Consider the following 18534-nt stretch of genomic DNA (forward strand, 5'->3'; position numbering starts at 1 on the left):
GCAGAAAAAGCAAGGTCTCCGGGGTCAACACACAAGGGTTGAATCCAGACTCTGTTACATACTGTCTATTAAGCATGGGCAAAATGTTTTTTCCTCTGTCAAACAGGAATAACAACATCTACCTCGTGGGGATGTTGCAAGAGTTCATAAGATAATATCTGTCAAGTGTATAGATAGCATTATGTCTACCCCCTAGTTGATGCTCAATAAAGGTTTGCTCCCCCTTCACCTACTATTAATTTATGCTCTAATTCCTATATATGTATATACTTTTTTGTCAACAGATATGCTAAATAGACATCTATAAAACTACCAAGCTATATTTACCACCTATTTCTACTAAAGGGATCTTATAAAACCATGAATTATCAATTACCCATGTACCCCAGCCCCCTCCCAAAGCTAAAGAAGATATTTTTTTCTTAACAAGGGCCGCCTGCAGATGTGGGTGGACATGTTTCCCAAGGATATGCCTCAACCTGGACCTCCTGTTGACATCTCTCCAAGGCGACCCAAAGGGTATGTCAGCTGTAGCTCCAGCTTTAGGGGAAGAGACCAGGGTAGCAGATGAAAGAATCATGACATTTTATCTGGTGTCTGACAGGTTACCTGGTCATCATACCTCACTATCCACCTGGCCAATTTTGCAGGAGCTGGCAGTTGCCCCTGTCTTAAGGGAAGGGCTTCTGAGTTTCCAGTTCTTCATCTGAAAAATGCTGGTTAATAGAAGGAAGACATGCTCAGAGGAATTCATGTCCTCGATGGTTCTAAGGTCTCCAGCCGGGATACTTGGTTCTGACAGAACCAAGCCCCTAAGTGTTGATATTTCTGAACTTTGCAAACTTTAGGAAACTTACAGACCAAAGGCAATGCTAGAACCACACAGACACCAACTGACTCAGCTTTCAAGGTCATCAGCCTAATGCTTCCTTCTCCCATCCCAGATACGAATTGAGAGTGACCATCTGGAACACTGAAGATGTCATTTTAGAGGATGAGAATATCTTCACAGGCCAAAAATCAAGTGATATTTATGTGAAAGGGTAAGGTTATCAACAAACTCCAACCTCCCTTTTCCTTCCCTCCTCAGCTTTTTAAACCTTAACCAAATCTATGCCTCATGGAGGATACTAAACCCACAGCCCACAAAAGGAGGAGCCATCTTACTTTGTTACATAAGGCCACTTTCTTTGTCTAATATTTGTCTTATTTGGTCATTTTGCTAAAAATTATTAGCTTATAAAAATATTTTTATGACGAAATCATATTACATATACATCTTTCAGTTAAACATTGGATACCTAAACTTAGTCAGTGACATTTGTCATATATCTACCTTTAAACAGAAGGAAGCAGAGTGATGTGGTGCTGTTAATGAAAGATTAATATGTTGAACAGATTAATGGGAAAGCTAAAATTTAGACCTTCCTGTTTGCTGGTGGTATTGATTAAAAACAGATACAACCTAAGACCCAGGGAAGCATTTTATATCTCTTTTACATCTTGGCTCTGCTTCCTTTTGGCCACTAGTCAGGGAGGGGGATGAGGTGGTATAGCACCAGAAAACAGGTGATTTAAATCTGTACCTTAACTAAAACCTATCTCAGCCTTATGCTAATATCTCTTTGCCTTCCCCAAACAGGAAGTATTCTGTCTCCAGAATGTAAGTTATCAATGATTTGCAGACATACCACATCTGGTGGCTCAAAATTCTGATTTTTTTCACAATAAAAATACAGAAGTGAGTTAAAGTTTTACAAAGCAGGAGTCATAGAAGGAGCGTGACGCAAAATGAATAAGATTTTGACAAGCAGACTTAAGAGCCTCTGAAATTGCTGTCTCATCACCAGTTTAGGAAAGATTAATGTATCCTGTAAATAGGTATTTTACCATGGCTTGAAATATGGAAGGATTCTGGGAGAGTTCGGGTTGAGACTTCCAGAAGCTGACCTTCTGGAAAATATGATGAAGGCGATGTTTGTTCACTCTCTGTCTCCTTCCCTCCCACTCGCTTCTCAGCCAGCTCCAGTCTGGCTTTCTCCCCAACATGCCACCAAAGCAGGTCTCACCAAAGTGACAGTGCTCTCCATTTTGCTAAATCTAATGGTCTTGTGTTTTTAAAAATTAGTCCTTATCTTATTGCATTTGGCTGAGGAGCATTTGTCACATCTAAGCATCTCTTCTTTTTGAAACACCTTCTTGCTTTAACTTCTGTAGCAACACATGTATCTGTTTTTTCTCTTATCCTCTTGATCACTTCTTGTCCGTGTCCTTCAAAAGCTCATTTTCTGCCATCTAGCAGTTAAATAGCTCATAGCATTGTCCTGGGCCAACTTCTCATCTCCCACTATTTTGTCTCTCTGCCATTTTCAACTAACACTTCACTTGAATCAAGTAGTTCAAATAACCAACGGCTTCAGTTGTCACCTTTTAATTTCCATTCTTGACAACTCCTGTTCCCAATGTGTAGATTCCTCAAAAGCAGCACCTCAAACTGAACAAGTCTAAAACCAAAACAATCTTACAACACTGTTTATTCTCTATGGTTTCTTATCTCAGTGACTGGCACCATCCTCCATTAGGTTGAGAACCCCAAATCTACAGACCCTTTCCTCACTGACTTCCCCATTTCTAATGTGCTGTCAGAGCTTGTCCATTTCACCTCCCAAGTGGCTGTCAGCACTGTTCATCCTCTCCATCTTCGCCACATCCCACCATTGTCTTTTCCTCCATCATCTCTTGCTAGGTGGACCACAGCAATACCAATGCCATCCAAATTGGCCTCTCCATATTCATTCTTGCCCTCCAAGAGTTTGCTCTCTATGTTTAAACATGAGCTGTCTTTTCAAAACACAATCTGATCATGTCAGTCCTGCACTTAAAACCCTTCAATGACATCCCATTTTCTCTGAACAGAGATTCAAATCCTTAATACATCCTAAAATATCCCATATAACTAGCCCCTGCCTCTCTCTCCAGCCTCATTTCATAGCACACTTCCCCTTGCTCTCTGCAAGAAGAACTAAGAAGAAAGACCTTCTAAGGCTGCATCCTTATTTCTTCTTCCATGGGACCTTTGCACAACTCTCTCTAGTGACTTCTGCCACTCACTCATATCCCTCTCTCCCCTTTTCCCCTTTCCCCTATGACTATAGCTCCATGAAGCAAGGACCATCTCTGTTTGCTCCCTAACACTCCCCTGGCATCAAGCTCTCTCATTGCCTCAGAACAGACACCACAAATGTATTGGTTGAGTGAACACCATCTTTAGCTAAATAATTGGGCCCATACCCTGAGTGGTGACACTCCTCTGTGAAGAGAAAGGCCTTCACTCCCCTCTTCCCTGCCTGGGAAGGAAGGATGTCTGCTTTCAGAAAGCATGCAGTTTGAAATTATCAACTAGTTTGAATAAAAAGTACTTATTTTCTCAATTAATTCACCATGGACCAAGTAGTAGGGATAAATGTACTAATTGTAACTTACATTATGCTGGGGATGGAGGAGGAAGACCAGATAATACTAAGGCGAAAGAACATGATAGATAATTTGGAATGTCCAAGGTACATTTAGGCATCATCTCATGTGATTTTTCAGAACAACCCTATAAACTAGGTGCTATAATTGCTTCCAGTGTACAGATGAAACAAAGGCACAGGGAGGTTAGATAACTTACCTATGGCTGCACAGTAAGTGGTGGAGTCAGAGTTGGAATCCAGATGGGTGCAGGCAGCCCTCCCACCCTCCATGCCACACCAATCCAGGCCTGCTGGGCTTTCTAGGCCTAGAACCAGGGAGGAGGGGACCAATTATAGTCTGATGGCACAGGTCTGACAACACAAGTCTATACCAGCCCAGTGCATGCCTGACAGCACAGGTCTATAGCAGCCCAATTTCAGAGTCCTCAGCATAGTGGGTAATCTTGTTCTAACATTCAAGTATAGAGGTGGCATCCCTTACAAAGAGGGTTCCCAGGGTGACAGAGATTCAGATTACACTTTCACTTCCTATTTCCTGAATTTTCTATCTTTATTGCATGGGGCTTCAGATCTACACAAGTAATTGAAGACCCTTCCCCAACCCTGCCTTGGAATGAGCCATTTTTCTGTTATGGCAGACCCTCTGACCCCTATTTTATTCTTTCAAGTTAAAATGGAAACTTCCAACTGAATCTAATTATAATGATTTTTAAATTATGATCTGTGACCACACTGAAATGCGCAAAATCACTTATGATTATACTGATGCCTGGAGAATGTACTCTGAGTGTTTAAATTCTTTTGAATCTTTTTTCAGGTGGTTAAAGGGTTTGGAGGATGACAAGCAGGAGACAGACGTGCATTACAACTCCCTGACTGGAGAGGGCAACTTCAACTGGCGCTTCCTGTTTCCGTTTCAGTATCTCCCAGCTGAGAAGCAAATGGTCATTACCAAGAGGGAGAACATCTTCTCTTTAGAGAAGATGGAGTGTAAGACTCCCGCTGTGTTGGTGCTGCAGGTTTGGGATTTTGAAAGGCTGTCCTCAGATGACTTCCTGGGTAAGCCAGTGGCTTCATCAAGCATATATGAATGTTAAGGCTTTTGTCTCAGCTTTTGGAGAGCTTGGTCTGATTTAGTTACAAGACTAATAATTTCAGCACTATCTATGACAGCAAAAACTTGGAAACATCCCAAGTAGCCATTAATAGGGATTGGTTAAATGAGTGATGGTACATCCGCATGATGGACCACTACATATTCTAAAAGACTTAAGTTGATCTTTGCTCTATCACTAAAAAGTCATTAAACTTTGAGCTAATTACTGGTCTGCTCTGTGCCTCAGTTGTAAAATGAGGGTAGTAATATTACATACTTCAGAGAGGGGAGGAGCTGTAAATGTTGTAACACAATTAAAGAGCACTCCGTAGTGCCTCACACATAGTAAGCACTTGTAAGCCAAAATGTACCTGAGACAAGTCTCAATTTAGAAGTTTATTTTGCCAAGAATAAGGACATGCCTGTGATATAACCTCAGGAGGTCTTGATGACATGTGTCCAAAGTGGTCAGGCCTCAACTTGGTTTTATACATTTTAGGGAGATATAAGACATCAATCAATACACGCAAGATACATGTTTGGTCTGGAAAGGCGGGACAATTGGAAGTGGGGGCTTCCAGTTCATAGGCAGATTCAAAGATTTTCCAATTGGAAATTGGTTACTGTCTAAACACCTGGAATCAATAGAAAGGAATGTCTAGGTTATGATAAGGGGTTGTGAAGACCAAGGTTTTTTCATGCATATGAAGCCTCAAGGTAACAGGCTTTAGAGAAGATAGAGTATCAGACTTGAGTCTGTTCTATGAGTCTTAAGGTCTTTGTTGATGTTAACAGTAATGAGGCATGTCTGACTTCCCCTTCCCATCAATGGCCTGAACTAGCTTTTCAGGTTAATTTTAGAACACTTTTGGCGGAGAGGAGGAGTCCATTCAGATGGTCGGGGGGCTTAAAATTATATTTTTGGCTTACACACTCAAGTGATAGTCCTGCTAACATTAAAAATATGGGAATATCTAATGAATTGGAAAGTTGTACAGGATGCATCAAGTGAAAAGAGAAAAATCTCATTTCTATAAACTACATTTGTATGTATAGGAGAAAGGGACAGTCGTAGAGAGAGGGCTAAGCACCAATACACAGAGCTGTGGTCAACTTTTTAGGGAAGAAATTATGAAAAATTTTTCCATTCTCATGTTTTTACCCATGTATATATGCTCTGAATTTTCAGTATTTAACAAATGTTAATTTATAATAGGAAAAAATGGTTAAGGAGATATAGAACTCATGGCAATCTCTTACTCTGCCTTGTGTTCCCTCGTTGGAAAAACAGTGTTGGGAACCCACTGAGGCTCACTTCCTGTCCTGGAGAGTAGATACAAAGACAATAAGACTAGTCTCTGACCTGGAGGGGTTTACTGGACGCCAAGGGGGAGGTGAAGTGGGGTGAGGAGGCTCTCATGGGGTTGTCAGTGCTAAAGCAGGGGAAGGCTAAAGCCAATAATCCAGGCTTAGGGAGCAGACGAGGTGCTCAGCAGTGAAGCTACCTGCAGCTGAATCTTGCAAGTTAAGTATTGTTAACTCAAGAGTTAAAACAAGCTCTTCCTTTGTCTTCTACCTGCTACCATGTGATTAATCTTTTGATGGCACCAAACGTGGCTCAGTCCTATTTGTACTCCCAATACCTAGCACATAGTTGTGATCCAATGTGGTACTGAATGAATGAGTAGGAAGTGAAGGGTGAATGAATGAACGAGGATGGTGATTGAGAAGCTCTTCTGTTACTTTTAGAAAATGCTTCCCTAACTGTTAGGGTCATCTCTCCACAGGCACCCTGGAAATGAACCTCAACAGTTTCCCTCGAGCAGCTAAGTCTGCCAAAGCCTGTGATCTTGCCAAGTTTGAAAATGCAAGTGAGGAGACCAAGATCTCTATATTCCAGCAAAAACGTGTGCGTGGCTGGTGGCCTTTTTCTAAAAGCAAAGAACTCACAGTAAGTGACAGCTATAGGAGGTGGAGGAGATGGGGGAAGTTGGGGGCATCATGCTCTTCCAATGAGTCATTTTGTGAACTTCAAGTAAAATGCCTTGAAATGACATGAACCCTTCATGCAGAGGTTCTGCTAAGAAGCAAGAATTTTTAAAGCTTTATAAATGCATGAAGACTTAGCTATCTATGTTGAGGTGATTTTCTATCCTTTTGGCCTGAACTTATGCCCCTGGCATTAATTTTTTTCAACATTTCTTAAGATTATGCATAAAGTCCTGAGTAATGTACAATTTCAATGCAATCACCTTATGCCTTCATCCTCAAATGTAAGACATGATTTAAAAAGTGATCCATCCTTTTAAAAGAAGGTGATGGCAGGAGGAGCCATTTATCCCTTTTCCCAAATTGTCCACTTCCTGCCAATGCATGTCAGACTGTGTGGCATGCATTTGGAGGAATTTTTGACCTTTCACAAATATTGTGAAGACAGTTTCTTCTTCCTGTTCTTTCAACTCCCTCACTGATCCTCTGTAAGGCAGCAGGGATGACTTAGTGAGGTTGGAAAAAGGTACTGAGACTGATAGCAGGGTCTTTTTTCTGCTGCTAGCCTCCCCTTGGGATGAGTGCATTCTGCCCTCTGCTTCTAGTGCCTTGTGGCAAAAGCACACCTAGGACAGGATTTTTCTGGTAGCAGGTCTGGATAGAGACCCATTTCTCTTTCTGTCTCTGCTCTGAGGATCCAGTGGGTATGAGGCAGGGATTCCCCTTGTACCTCACTGGGTAAATGGGAGCTGCTGGTCTGACCTCATGGTGTCTAGTTCTATTGTATTTTCTGAGAGTTTGTCTCTTCTATCCATTCTTAATTGGATCCCCTTGATTGGTAAGGTTGCTGGAGAGGCTCCAGCCAGTTTCATTCTCCCTCAAGTACTTAATGAGGGTTTACTACATGCCAGCCTCTGGGCTTGGTTCTGGGCAATCAATATTTGTTGGATGCATGAATGAAACCAAAAATGAATGAGTCATGGCCTCTGCTCTCAGCCAGTTCAGAGTCCAGTGAGAGGGATGAACAGTTCAACATCCAATCATGTATGGAATAACCAAGGTGTGAAATGCAGGGAAGGAATGGAGAGGTGGGAGGGATGCAATTGTCCTGATGGAGTTGAGGGTTCAAACAGACAAAGGACAATGAAAAGGCATTTTATAGATGAAAAAGAGCATATGTCTACTCCAAGTGAAAGAACCATGATGAGTACAGTATGGAGGCATGAAGTGGCTCCCGGTAGAAGGCTAACAACCCTCTGATCAAAATTCCTGAGCACAGTACAAGGCTGACAAATGGGGACTGCCAGGCCCAGAAGTCCAAACTCTTATCCTTTGACATGATTCTAATTTCTGTATATTAATAAGCCGTAAATTTCGATGCATGATCATATAGCACTCATCTACTATATTGTATATCCCTTCAGATTTTGAGAGATATGTACAGACTCCTGTTATCTAATCCTAATTGCTCTTCATTTTCCATGTCATTTACTTATTTCTTCATTTCATCCAACAAATATTTACTGAGCTTCTATTAAATGATAGGCCCTGGGAATAAGACATCAGTAATACAGACAAGGTCTCTGTCATCACAGAGCTTGCAGTCTAAAGTCAAGTTCAGACATGCAGACATATACATGCAAAGCCACAGCTAGCTACTCACACATACTCCAAGAAAGCAATGACTTTGAACAAAGGCTGGGCAGAAGACAAAGCACTGAATCAAAGCTTACCCAATGCAGGGATTTCCATTCACTATGGTGGCAGGGAAAGGCCTTTCTGTGCCTGTGAAACTAAGCTGAAACTTGATGCATGAAATGTAGTGAGCCACGGGAAGAAGAGCATTTCCCACAGAGCAAATTCCACAGGCGAATGGCCTGAGGTGGGAATGAGTTCAGTGCTTTGGATAAACTAAAACCCCAGTGAACAAAAACCTCCCATAACTGGCGTGTGATGCATGAGGGCAGTGCTGGTGAACTGGAGAGGACACCAGAGCCTGATCACACAGGCCTCGAGACTATGGTGAAAAGCTTGGACTTCATTCTCAAAGGAAAGCCATTGCATGGTTTCCAGCAGGGAGGGGATCTGCCTCACCTAGGAAACACATCCCCTTAATGCTGTGTAGACAATGGTCAGAAGAGGGTCAAAATTGGAGAGAGAGGACTAGGCAGAGATGTAAGAAAAAAGAGTAAAAATGTGCTGAAATAGGAACTCAGAGAGGAGGCTCTTTGGAGAAGGGCACTTGGTTACTGTGTCAAATGCTCCTGAGAGTTTAAATAAGAAGCCACAAAGATGTGCCCATTGGACTTAATGGCATGGAGGTTCCTGGTGACCTTTTAAAAAGCAGCATTGTGAATGTCCATAGCAGCATTATTCATAATAGCCCCAAAGCAGAAACACTCAAATGTTCATCAGCTGATGAGTCAATTTTTAAAATGTAGTATATCCATACAATGGAATATTATTCAGTCATGAAAAGGAATGAAATACTGATACGTGCACCAACATGGATGACCCTTGCAAATGTTAGGCTAAGTGAAAGAAGCCTGTCTTGAAAGACCACATACTGGTCTGATTTCATTTATGTGAAATGCTCAGAATAGGCAAATCCATGGAAAATAGATGAGTAGTTGCCAGGGGCTGGGGTAGGGTAGAAGGGGAATGGGAAGCAACTGGTATGGAGTTTCTTTTTGGGGTGATTAAAAAGAAGTTCTGAAATCAAATAGTGGTGATGGCAGTACAATTTTGTGAACATATTAAAATCTATGTAATTGTATAATTTAAAAGAGTGAACTTGGTGAAACCCCGTCTCTACTAAAAATACAAAAAAATTAGCCAGGCATGGTGGCGGATGCCTGTAGTCCCAGCTACTCGGGATGCTGAGGCAGAAGAATGGTGTGAACCCAGGAGGTGGAGCTTGCAGTGAGCCGAGATCGTGCCACTGCACTCCAGCCTGGGCGACAGAGTGAGACTCTGTCTCAAAAAAAAAAAAAGAAAGAGTGAACATTATGATATGTGAATTATATCTCAATTGTTTAAAAGCAATGTTAGTGGAATGGCGAAGACAGAAGTAGATGAACGTGGATTGTCCAGTGAATGAGAAGCAGGTTAGTGTAGACTCTCTAGAAACCTCCACAGTTTCATCTCTCACTGCTCCCCTCTCAACCATCCTGAACCCTTCCTGGACTCTTGCTTGTCTGGTCTGTGGACTAGTCCTTCTGCCTGGATTGCCTTAGCCCCTTTCTCTGAGAAAACTCCTAGTCCTTAAATATCTGGAGATTCTTTTTAGCAGTTGCCCCTCTGAGAAGCCTTCCTGGGTATCCTCAGCCTGGGTGGGCTTGCCTTCTACTTCCCTACGTGTATCTCTTGACACACTGATTTGAACTTGTCCGTGGACTTCATGGTGGTTCTACTGTCAGCAGTTTGAGTCCAAAAAGTATGTTTTTGCTTTCTGTTCCCTTTCCTAATTTTCAGTGTCTAATGTGGTACATAGCACATAATACTCAAATATTTATTGAATGAATCAATTAATTCAAGAATAATTAATTGACCCTACTAGAGGAGATTATAAGGTTTTTGTTTTTTTTTTTTAATTTAATTTTATTTTTTTTGGAGACAGAAACTCGCTCTGTCGCCCAGGCTGGAATGCAGTGGTGCGATCTCGGCTCACTGCAAGCTCCGCCTCCCGGGTTCACGCCATTCTCCTGCCTCAGCCTCCCTAGTAGCTGGGACTACAGGCACCCGCCACCAAGTCTGGCTAGTTTTTTGTATTTTTAGTAGAGATGGGGTTTCACTGTGTTAGCCAGGACGGTCTCGATCTCCTGACCTTGTGATCCGCTCGCCTCAGCCTCCCAAAGTGCTGGGATTACAGGTGTGAGCCACCACGCCCGGCCAAGAGATTATAAGGTTTTCTTCTGTTTACTCAGTGTACGGAGCACGTAAGTGCTCAGTAAATGTTCTTTGAAAATGAACACATTAGTACACATTGATTTATATGATTATCTAAGTGTCAGTTTACAAGCCAGAGAGGAATAAAGAAATGACAGAAGACAGGTAGATTTTAATGGCAAGGGGATCAAAAGATTTAGATAGATTACACAGTGGCGAATGGATGAACATTTGGGCTGTGGCAGCCTGTTTTCCTAGACTGTATTAAGATCCGTAGAAGCATTTGAGCTTATGATCTGAGCCCCACCTGCTAGGTACCAGAGTAGTGGCAATTTCCATGATTTTTTACCTTCTCTCCATGCTGTCCTTGCCTTGCCAGAGCCTAGGTATGTCAGGTTCTTATAGTGATTTAAATTCATTTGTTGAATAGTTTTGTAATGACTGGGCCTTAAGTGAGACATTTATGTGGGAATTTACTGTCTGGTTTGATTGACTCAATGTAGAGTTTTTCTGCCTTTGTGCTTCAGAGGGTCCATTTGAAGATCCCTCTTTGTCTTTGGTCTCGTGAGGGAAGAACTAACAGAGCCACTAAGGCCAGATCACCTCTTATAGTCCTATCATAAAAGAGAAGCCTCTTTTATGAGGACATGCACATTTTATAATTTAAGATCCCACAGAGGACTTCCGTGCATCAAAAAATACATGTCTGTATTAAAAGTTTTAAAAGCTTTCTGGATTGTCCTAGGGATTGTGATCAGTAATAACGAGAGGGGTGGATTCCACCCTAGAACAGCCCCAGGTCAGCAGATAAGCAATGCATTCAAAGCTAACTGGGGCCAAGCCCAGTGTCATGCACCTGTAGTCTCAGCTACTTGGGATGCCGAGGCACGAGGATCCCTGGAGCCCAGGAGCTCAAGTCTACCCTGGGCAACACAGTGAGACCTTGTTTATAATAATAACAAATACTGACTCCTGGATTCCATCCTTTAAGAAATAAGAAAAAACATCTTGGGTTCAAAGCCTGGCTCTATTATTTACCAGCTGTCTGAACTTTACTATGAGCCTCAGCTTTCTTAGCTATAAAGATTGAGAAAATTAAAGTGTGTACCTCATGAGCTGTCATAACCCTGAAATGAGATAGTATGTTCCAGGCACACAGATTCTAAGTGTTCAATAAATGTCAGATTTTCACTTGAGCCATTACTCAGCAATAAACTGTTTTGACCATTCCCTGCTCCCATCTCCTTCTGGGCCCCAGGATGAGGGAAATGCCTCAAACTCAAAATACCTAAATATCTTAGTCAATTTTAACATCTAATCCTTAGGGGTTACACTTTTGGTAAATGTAAGAAAAAAGAAGAGGCTGGGTGTGGTGGCTCATACGTGTAATCCCAGCTCTTTGGAGTAGATGGACATCTTGAGCCTGAGAATTTGAGACCAGCCTGGGCAACACAACGAGACTCCATCTCTACAAAAAATTTTTAAAATTTGCCAGGCATGGTGGTACCTACGTGTAGTCCTAGCTACTCAGGAGGCTGAGGAAATAGGATCCCTTGAGCCCAGGAGTTCAAGGTTGCAGTGAGCTATGATCACGCCTTTGCATTCCAGCCTGGGCAACATAGGGAGTCCCTGTCTCTATAGAAAAAAGGAAAGAAAAGAAAAAGAGAGGGAGGGGGGAAGAATAGAACCTCTAGCAACATACTCTTAACTACTTTATAAATGATTCTCCTGATGAATTGGCCATGATGATGAATTTTCACAGGAGATTGTTTTAAAGATTTGAAATGGCTACATTGTCTGGGGGTTTGTTGTCTCATGCTGAGAAAAAATTCAGGATATGGACATATGTGGATGGGTTAAGGAGTAGGAAGTTTAATAGACAGGAGAAAGGAGAGCAGCTCCTTGAGAGAGAGATACACGTCCAACAAAGTGGTGAGGTAGTGGAGTGCAGCAGATTTTATAGGCAGGCTGGAGAAGGCGGTGTCTGATTTACAGAGGGCTCACAGATTGGTTCAGTCAAGTATGACGTTTACATAGGGCCCACAAAAGGCTGGTCGCTCCACCCTAATCTTATTATGCAAATAGGCTTTCCAGTTGATTGGCACCATCTTATCAGTTCTTTACTGTACACGTGGCTGACAGAAGGGAAGATGGAGCCGCCATCTTGAACATGTCTAGTCCCTAGTCCCTGCCAGCATTCACCTGTGCAAGCTCCCAGCTTGCCTATGTCTGTAGTTTGACTTTACAGGCTGCTCTTTGTTAGAAAATGATTTGGGGCTGCTTTTCGTTAAAGAGAAAGGCCTTACCAAGGACTCCCATACCCTTACTACCTGCCTAAGTGATTTCTTCTTAACTCCTATATCACTTTCTGTAGTGATAGGGGCTTCTAATTAAATGCTCTTCATTTCTATCAATGTAGTTTTCTCCTGAGTCTAGATGATCATGTTGCTCCTTCAGCAGTTACAGAGAGCCTCCCCTGGACAGGGCTTTGGTAGGATATCCTGAATACAGAGATGAATAGGATGCAGCTCTTGCCCCCAAGAAGCTGCTGTCTTTAGGGGAAGACAGACAAGAGAAGCAACCAGCAACTGCTCTGACTGTGGTAGTAACAAGCGTTGCTAATATGAACTGACTACCAGAAACAGTTCTGAAAGACTGAACATACAAACAGCAGTGGTCAGACCACACGTGACAATAAAGCTACAACCTCTGCAGCAACCAGCCCCAAACCATCAGAGCTTGGGCAATGACTGCAGGCTTCCCCAATACATGTTCCCCTAACTAATCACATATGACGGCCCCCTACTTAGACTGCTTCCAGTTTCCTCATGTGAGCACCTTTCAGTCAGAACACATCCGATGACTTCCCTTTTCTTGTATCTTCCTCTCTACCTAAGTGATGGTAGCTCTAAATAAATAGCCTATGTTTGTTCTTATCTTGGTGATCTTTGTTGATTTCCACAGCACTAAACACTGAATGTATACTAATTCATTTATCTGCTAAAACCCCCTGAAAAAATATATAATCAATCCCAATTTTATAGATAAGGAAGCTGAGGCACAGAGAGCTTAAGTAACTCGCCTCATATCACACAGCTAGTCAGGAAGGATGAGACTCACACACAAGCAGTTCTTGAGTCCTAACCACTGCGCCATACTTCCTTTTCTGTCAAACAGCCGTAGAAGCAGAAGGGACATCCAAACTGTCCTGGGGTTACCAGCAATCTTCACCACAGAGGTGAAGTCTGAGGTAATATTTTTGGGGGAAATACAATTTAAAACAAAGTCTCCCAACTCAAAAGCTAGTAAAGTTTTACCACTGAGTAGTCACTAAAAGCAACCTGTTAAGAGATTGCAAAGACAGAAATTTCATCCTTTTACATAGCTGAGCAGGAATCACCCATTACATACATATTTTCAGGAGAAAATATAACTAGTTCTCAAGAGGAATTCACAGCACCATTTGTCACACATTGTTCTAGATTCACATGATCATTGAGGTGACCATTTATGTTACTTGATTAGTTTTACCCAAAGGAAAAGCAAACTTCTCAAATCTTTATGCCACCTGCCAGAGATTTTTTAAACATATTTATTTTTAAAGCTGTTATCAGTGCCCCCCCTCCCCCCTCCAAGCAGTGTCATTTAATCAGTCTTCTCAAATCTTTATGACAGGAGGTAGTTGTGCAACTTGGAGCAAAGTGCTCACCAAAGTTAGCCTTCTACCCTCCCATAGAAACTGGGGTATAGGGTGCTATTCTCTCTATGTTTACATTTGAAGGAGATGGTTCTCAGATCCTTGAAAAAGACATTCCTGGGTGTTAAAGACAAAAGGCCTGTCAGCTTTCAAAACAATTTATATACATTACAAAGAGAAGAGAAAGTACTTACAACTTTTCTAAAGTAAATGCTCTAAGAGAAAAGAAAAGGGGGAAGGAAATCTCTTCCCATTTTCAACAGGGAGAACTAAGCCTCTCATTTTTAATTTTTATTTGCCCTTACACCTCCTAAAGGGAAAATTAGAATTGACTTCGTTTTCATGCATACCAGTGGCCCATGGTCAGAGCCTTGGCTGAGCAGCATGGAATCTGGTCCTGAAAGCCCTGCTTTGGCCTGCAGAAGGGATGTATTCCAGCTACCCTTGCCCTCTTGTTCTCTTGTTACAGGAAAGGGGTCCCAGTCCAGACCCCAAGAGAGGGCTCTTGGATCTTGGGCAAGAAGGAATTCAGGGCGAGTCTGTAAAGAGAAAGCAAGTTTATTAAGAAAGTAAAGGAATAAAAGAATGGCTACTCCATAGACCGAGTAGCCCCGAGGGCTGCTAGTTGCCCATTTTTATGGTTATTTCTTGACGATATGCTAAACAGGGGTGGATTCATGCCTTCCCTTTTTAGACCATATAGGGTAACTTCCTGATATTACTGTGGCATTTGTAAACTATCATGGCACTCGCCAGTGGGAGTGTAGCAGTGAGGATGACCAGAGGTCACTCTCGTCCTCTGGTCGTTGGTTTTGCTGGGTTTTGGCTGGCTTCTTTACTGCAACCTGTTTTATCAGCAAGGTCTTTATGACCTGTATCTTGTGCTGACCTCCTATCTCATCTTGTGACTTAGAATGCCTTAACCGTTGGGAATGCAGCCCAGTAGTTCTCAGCTCCATTGTACCCAGCTCCTATTCAAGATGGAGTTGCTATGGTTCAAATGCCTCTGACACTCTTTCTCCCTTAAGTAACCAATAACCATATTAAGAAAATAACTTTCTCCTAATAGGGTAGCAAGTTAGGTGGTCCAGAGTAAATGGTGTAATGGAAAACTCCTGCCATTCCTGGGGGCACTTCTGTTTCCATGTGTGTAAAATCACTAGGTTAGACTGGGTGCCTCCAACATGTATGTCCAGCCTAAACATTCTCTAATTCCAACTCCGTGTGCGCTCTCCTCCCATTCTTTGAAGCCAGCATTTGAACATGCTGTCTGGTTTTAGTTGCTGGCAGGCGAGAGAGGGTTTGTTTATGGCCACTGCCACCTGCCAGATTTATTTTTAAAGCTGCTTATCAGTGTCCCCCCAGCAGTATCATTTAGACATTTAGATCACACAGCTTCTAATGTGGAATGTGGAATGTGGCTGTCCTCATAGTAAATGAAAAACAGCTCCACGGGATTGCTGAGGAATGGGGACCCTTGGGAGAAAGAAAGGGAATATCTACGACCATGTTCTTCGTGAAGCACATTGCACTATGCAATTTATATGCCTCATCCCAAGTCATCCTACTCAAAGCAACCTTTAAGAAATCACTCCTTTAAGAGATAAAGATTAAAAAATTTATTTTACAAGTTAATCCCACAGATTGACAGGCAGCCAAGGTAAATTCCATTCCCGGTACATCAACAACCAAAACTCAAAGGGAGGTTTCTATGCTTCCAGTTTGATGTGAAAAACAGCTGTCAGCATCTATTATGGCTACATACTTATATGTTATGTTCTAAAGATTCAACAGTGAATAAGATAAATTCCTAGCATCCTGAAGTTCACAACTTAGCTGGGGATGATGGTACATAGATCATTTAAATAATATTTAGCAAGATCAGATAGGAGCAGACAAGGGAGATATTTTTATATAAAGATTATTTTTAAGATAGGGTATATAATGTGAATGTATAGGAAATTTGAAAAGCACAAAAAGGTAGAAAAGATAGCACACATATGTATACCATCTAAAGAAAACTCTTGCTAATGGTTTGGTTATTCCTAATATTTTCTCTATGCATAAATTTTAGTTCCCTTTACATAATAGTAATCATTCCATACATAAAATAGTACCTTCTTCATTTTGTTCCACTCAGTTTTCTAATGAGCATTCCCCTACATTATACTAGCAATATTATTAACTCTTTATATTCTCAAAAAAAAAAATGCCAGTTTAATTATTGTGTTTGTCCTTATTTATTCATTTAAAAAATTTGAGCATACAGAAAAGTTGAACTGGAACAATGATCAGCCATAGATCCACCACCAAGATTCAACACTTGCTAATATTTTGCCATATTTATTTTGTCAATATATTTGGGTATACTCCATCGATATATGAAGTATATTTGAGTATTTGTACATATATATGCCTATTTTTTGACTGAACAATTTAAGCTGTAGACATTCTGACACTCTACCCCATACCTCAGCATGCACCTCTCAGGAATATAGACATTCTCCTACATAACCACAATGCTGTCACCACATATAAGTAAATAATGATTCCCTAATATAATCTGATATCCACACCATATTCATGTCTCCATCTAGAAAAAGAATGCCCTATTGACCCCAAAATGTCTTGTATAGCTGTTTCCTTTTCAAAACAAGACTCAGTCATGGTTTATGTACTGCTTTGCATTATTGTATCTCTTTGGTCTAGGTTAAAACGATCTTCTGACATTTTCCCCTCATGTTGACTATTTGATGAGACTAGGCTTGCCTTATCTGGTTGTTTTGTCATCATATTGCTTATCTTATTCTCTATCCTCCGTATTTCCTGTGAAGTGTAAGTTAGATATGACAGCATTTATCAAGTTGTTTAATATGTGATACTGTTTACTCCATAGCGGATCATGCCAGGAGGCACATGCTATCAGATGGCTCACTATTAGTGATGCTGTGTTTGCTCACTTGACTATGTTGGTAAATACAAGATCTCTTCACTGTAAAGGCACATTTTCCCCTTTGCAGTTAGCAGGCAACTGGTGGGTAACATGGTGCTGTGGGAATTCCTGTTCTGCTCTACCCAAAGGCTTTAATAACTACTGGCAATCTTAATTATTTCATTGGTTTTATAAAAATTTTTCTAAACCTTCCTTACATCAGTCTGTCTAAGCTATTGATGGATCTATTTACCTATCTCTTATCATTTTTTCTCCATTTATTGGTTGGCATTTATCTGTTAAAAAGAGCTTTCTCTCATCAATTGGAAATAAATCAGTCACCCTCCTCCCCCACCCCCAAAAAAGACAGGATAAATACATAATTATATCACTTAATAACCAAATTTTAGAATTCAGAGTTGGTATAAGAGTCATCTCTAATGGTTTTTCCCTTACTTTTTTTGTTGTTATTGTTATCACTATGGATTCATGGATTTTTAACAAATATATTGTAAGCTCTATCCACTGAAGAATCTAGAAGTAAAATCACCCAGTAGCAAAGACGACTCCTAGCACCTAGATCCTGGTTTCTATACATCAGCTCCTACTAAAAACCAACCAACCAAAGAAACAAAAAACAGGGATCTTTGGGGAAATGGCTGACTCCAGATCTAGGGCAGATAAAATCCAAAATGAGTCTGGGACATCTCAGTGGGGCAAACAGGACAATTTGAACATCCAAAAGAAAAATGACTGTGCTTTGTACACAAGACTTTTTCTGAATTTTGAATTATTTCCTCAACTTAGCTACCCAGAAATGGAATTCATACGTTCAGCATATAAGATTATATATGACATACAATACACACATGTAGTTGTATGCGTGTATATATTTGTATACAACTACATGTGTATTTTTGTGGTCATATATGATCTTATATATGTATGTACATGCATGTATGTGGATGTAACTATACACTTAAATACACGTATACGTATATAATATATGCAATGTGTGTGTATATATACACATATATGTATATTCCTTTTCCTAAAAGATTTTGTCAGCATACTTTCCTCCATTAGCATATGAGAATGCCTCATGTAATTCCAGTCAGGGGTGTGTTTTAATAAGCAATAATCATTGCTGAAGGCATGTCCATTCCAAATACAATCACTTCTCAGCCTCTGAAGGCATCCCTTCTGTAGGCATGGTGCAGTTTGGCACATTATATATGTGGTATGACAAATCCAGTCTTCTCAAGGATCTTTTCTTATTGTCTCCCAACCACGGATATCATTAGGCTAGTAGATAGTCTCTTGAACTATTTTTATTAGCTCTGATTTTAAATTACATTTAGAGGATATTATTAGCTTATGACCTCTCCTTGGTGCTGAGCTGAATGCTGATGGTTGAAACAGGACAGGAAACCTCTGTGTGGAACGATACCCAGAG

General features: G+C 41.1%; 1 protein-coding gene across 1 annotated transcript in view; it reads left to right on the forward strand.

The window, feature by feature from the left end:
• The window catches only part of FER1L6 (fer-1 like family member 6), a 207983-nt gene that overhangs the window by 183130 nt on the left and 6319 nt on the right, over nucleotides 1-18534 (forward strand). Inside the window, exons 37-40 of the mRNA XM_063669062.1 lie at nucleotides 431-519; nucleotides 945-1043; nucleotides 4294-4535; nucleotides 6360-6523. Of these exons, the coding sequence (XP_063525132.1) occupies nucleotides 431-519; nucleotides 945-1043; nucleotides 4294-4535; nucleotides 6360-6523 (594 nt within the window). The remainder of the gene's footprint in view (nucleotides 1-430; nucleotides 520-944; nucleotides 1044-4293; nucleotides 4536-6359; nucleotides 6524-18534) is intronic.

The sequence above is a fragment of the Pongo pygmaeus genome, chromosome 7 (genome assembly GCF_028885625.2).
Source record: "Pongo pygmaeus isolate AG05252 chromosome 7, NHGRI_mPonPyg2-v2.0_pri, whole genome shotgun sequence".
Classification (NCBI taxonomy): Eukaryota; Metazoa; Chordata; class Mammalia; order Primates; family Hominidae; genus Pongo; species Pongo pygmaeus.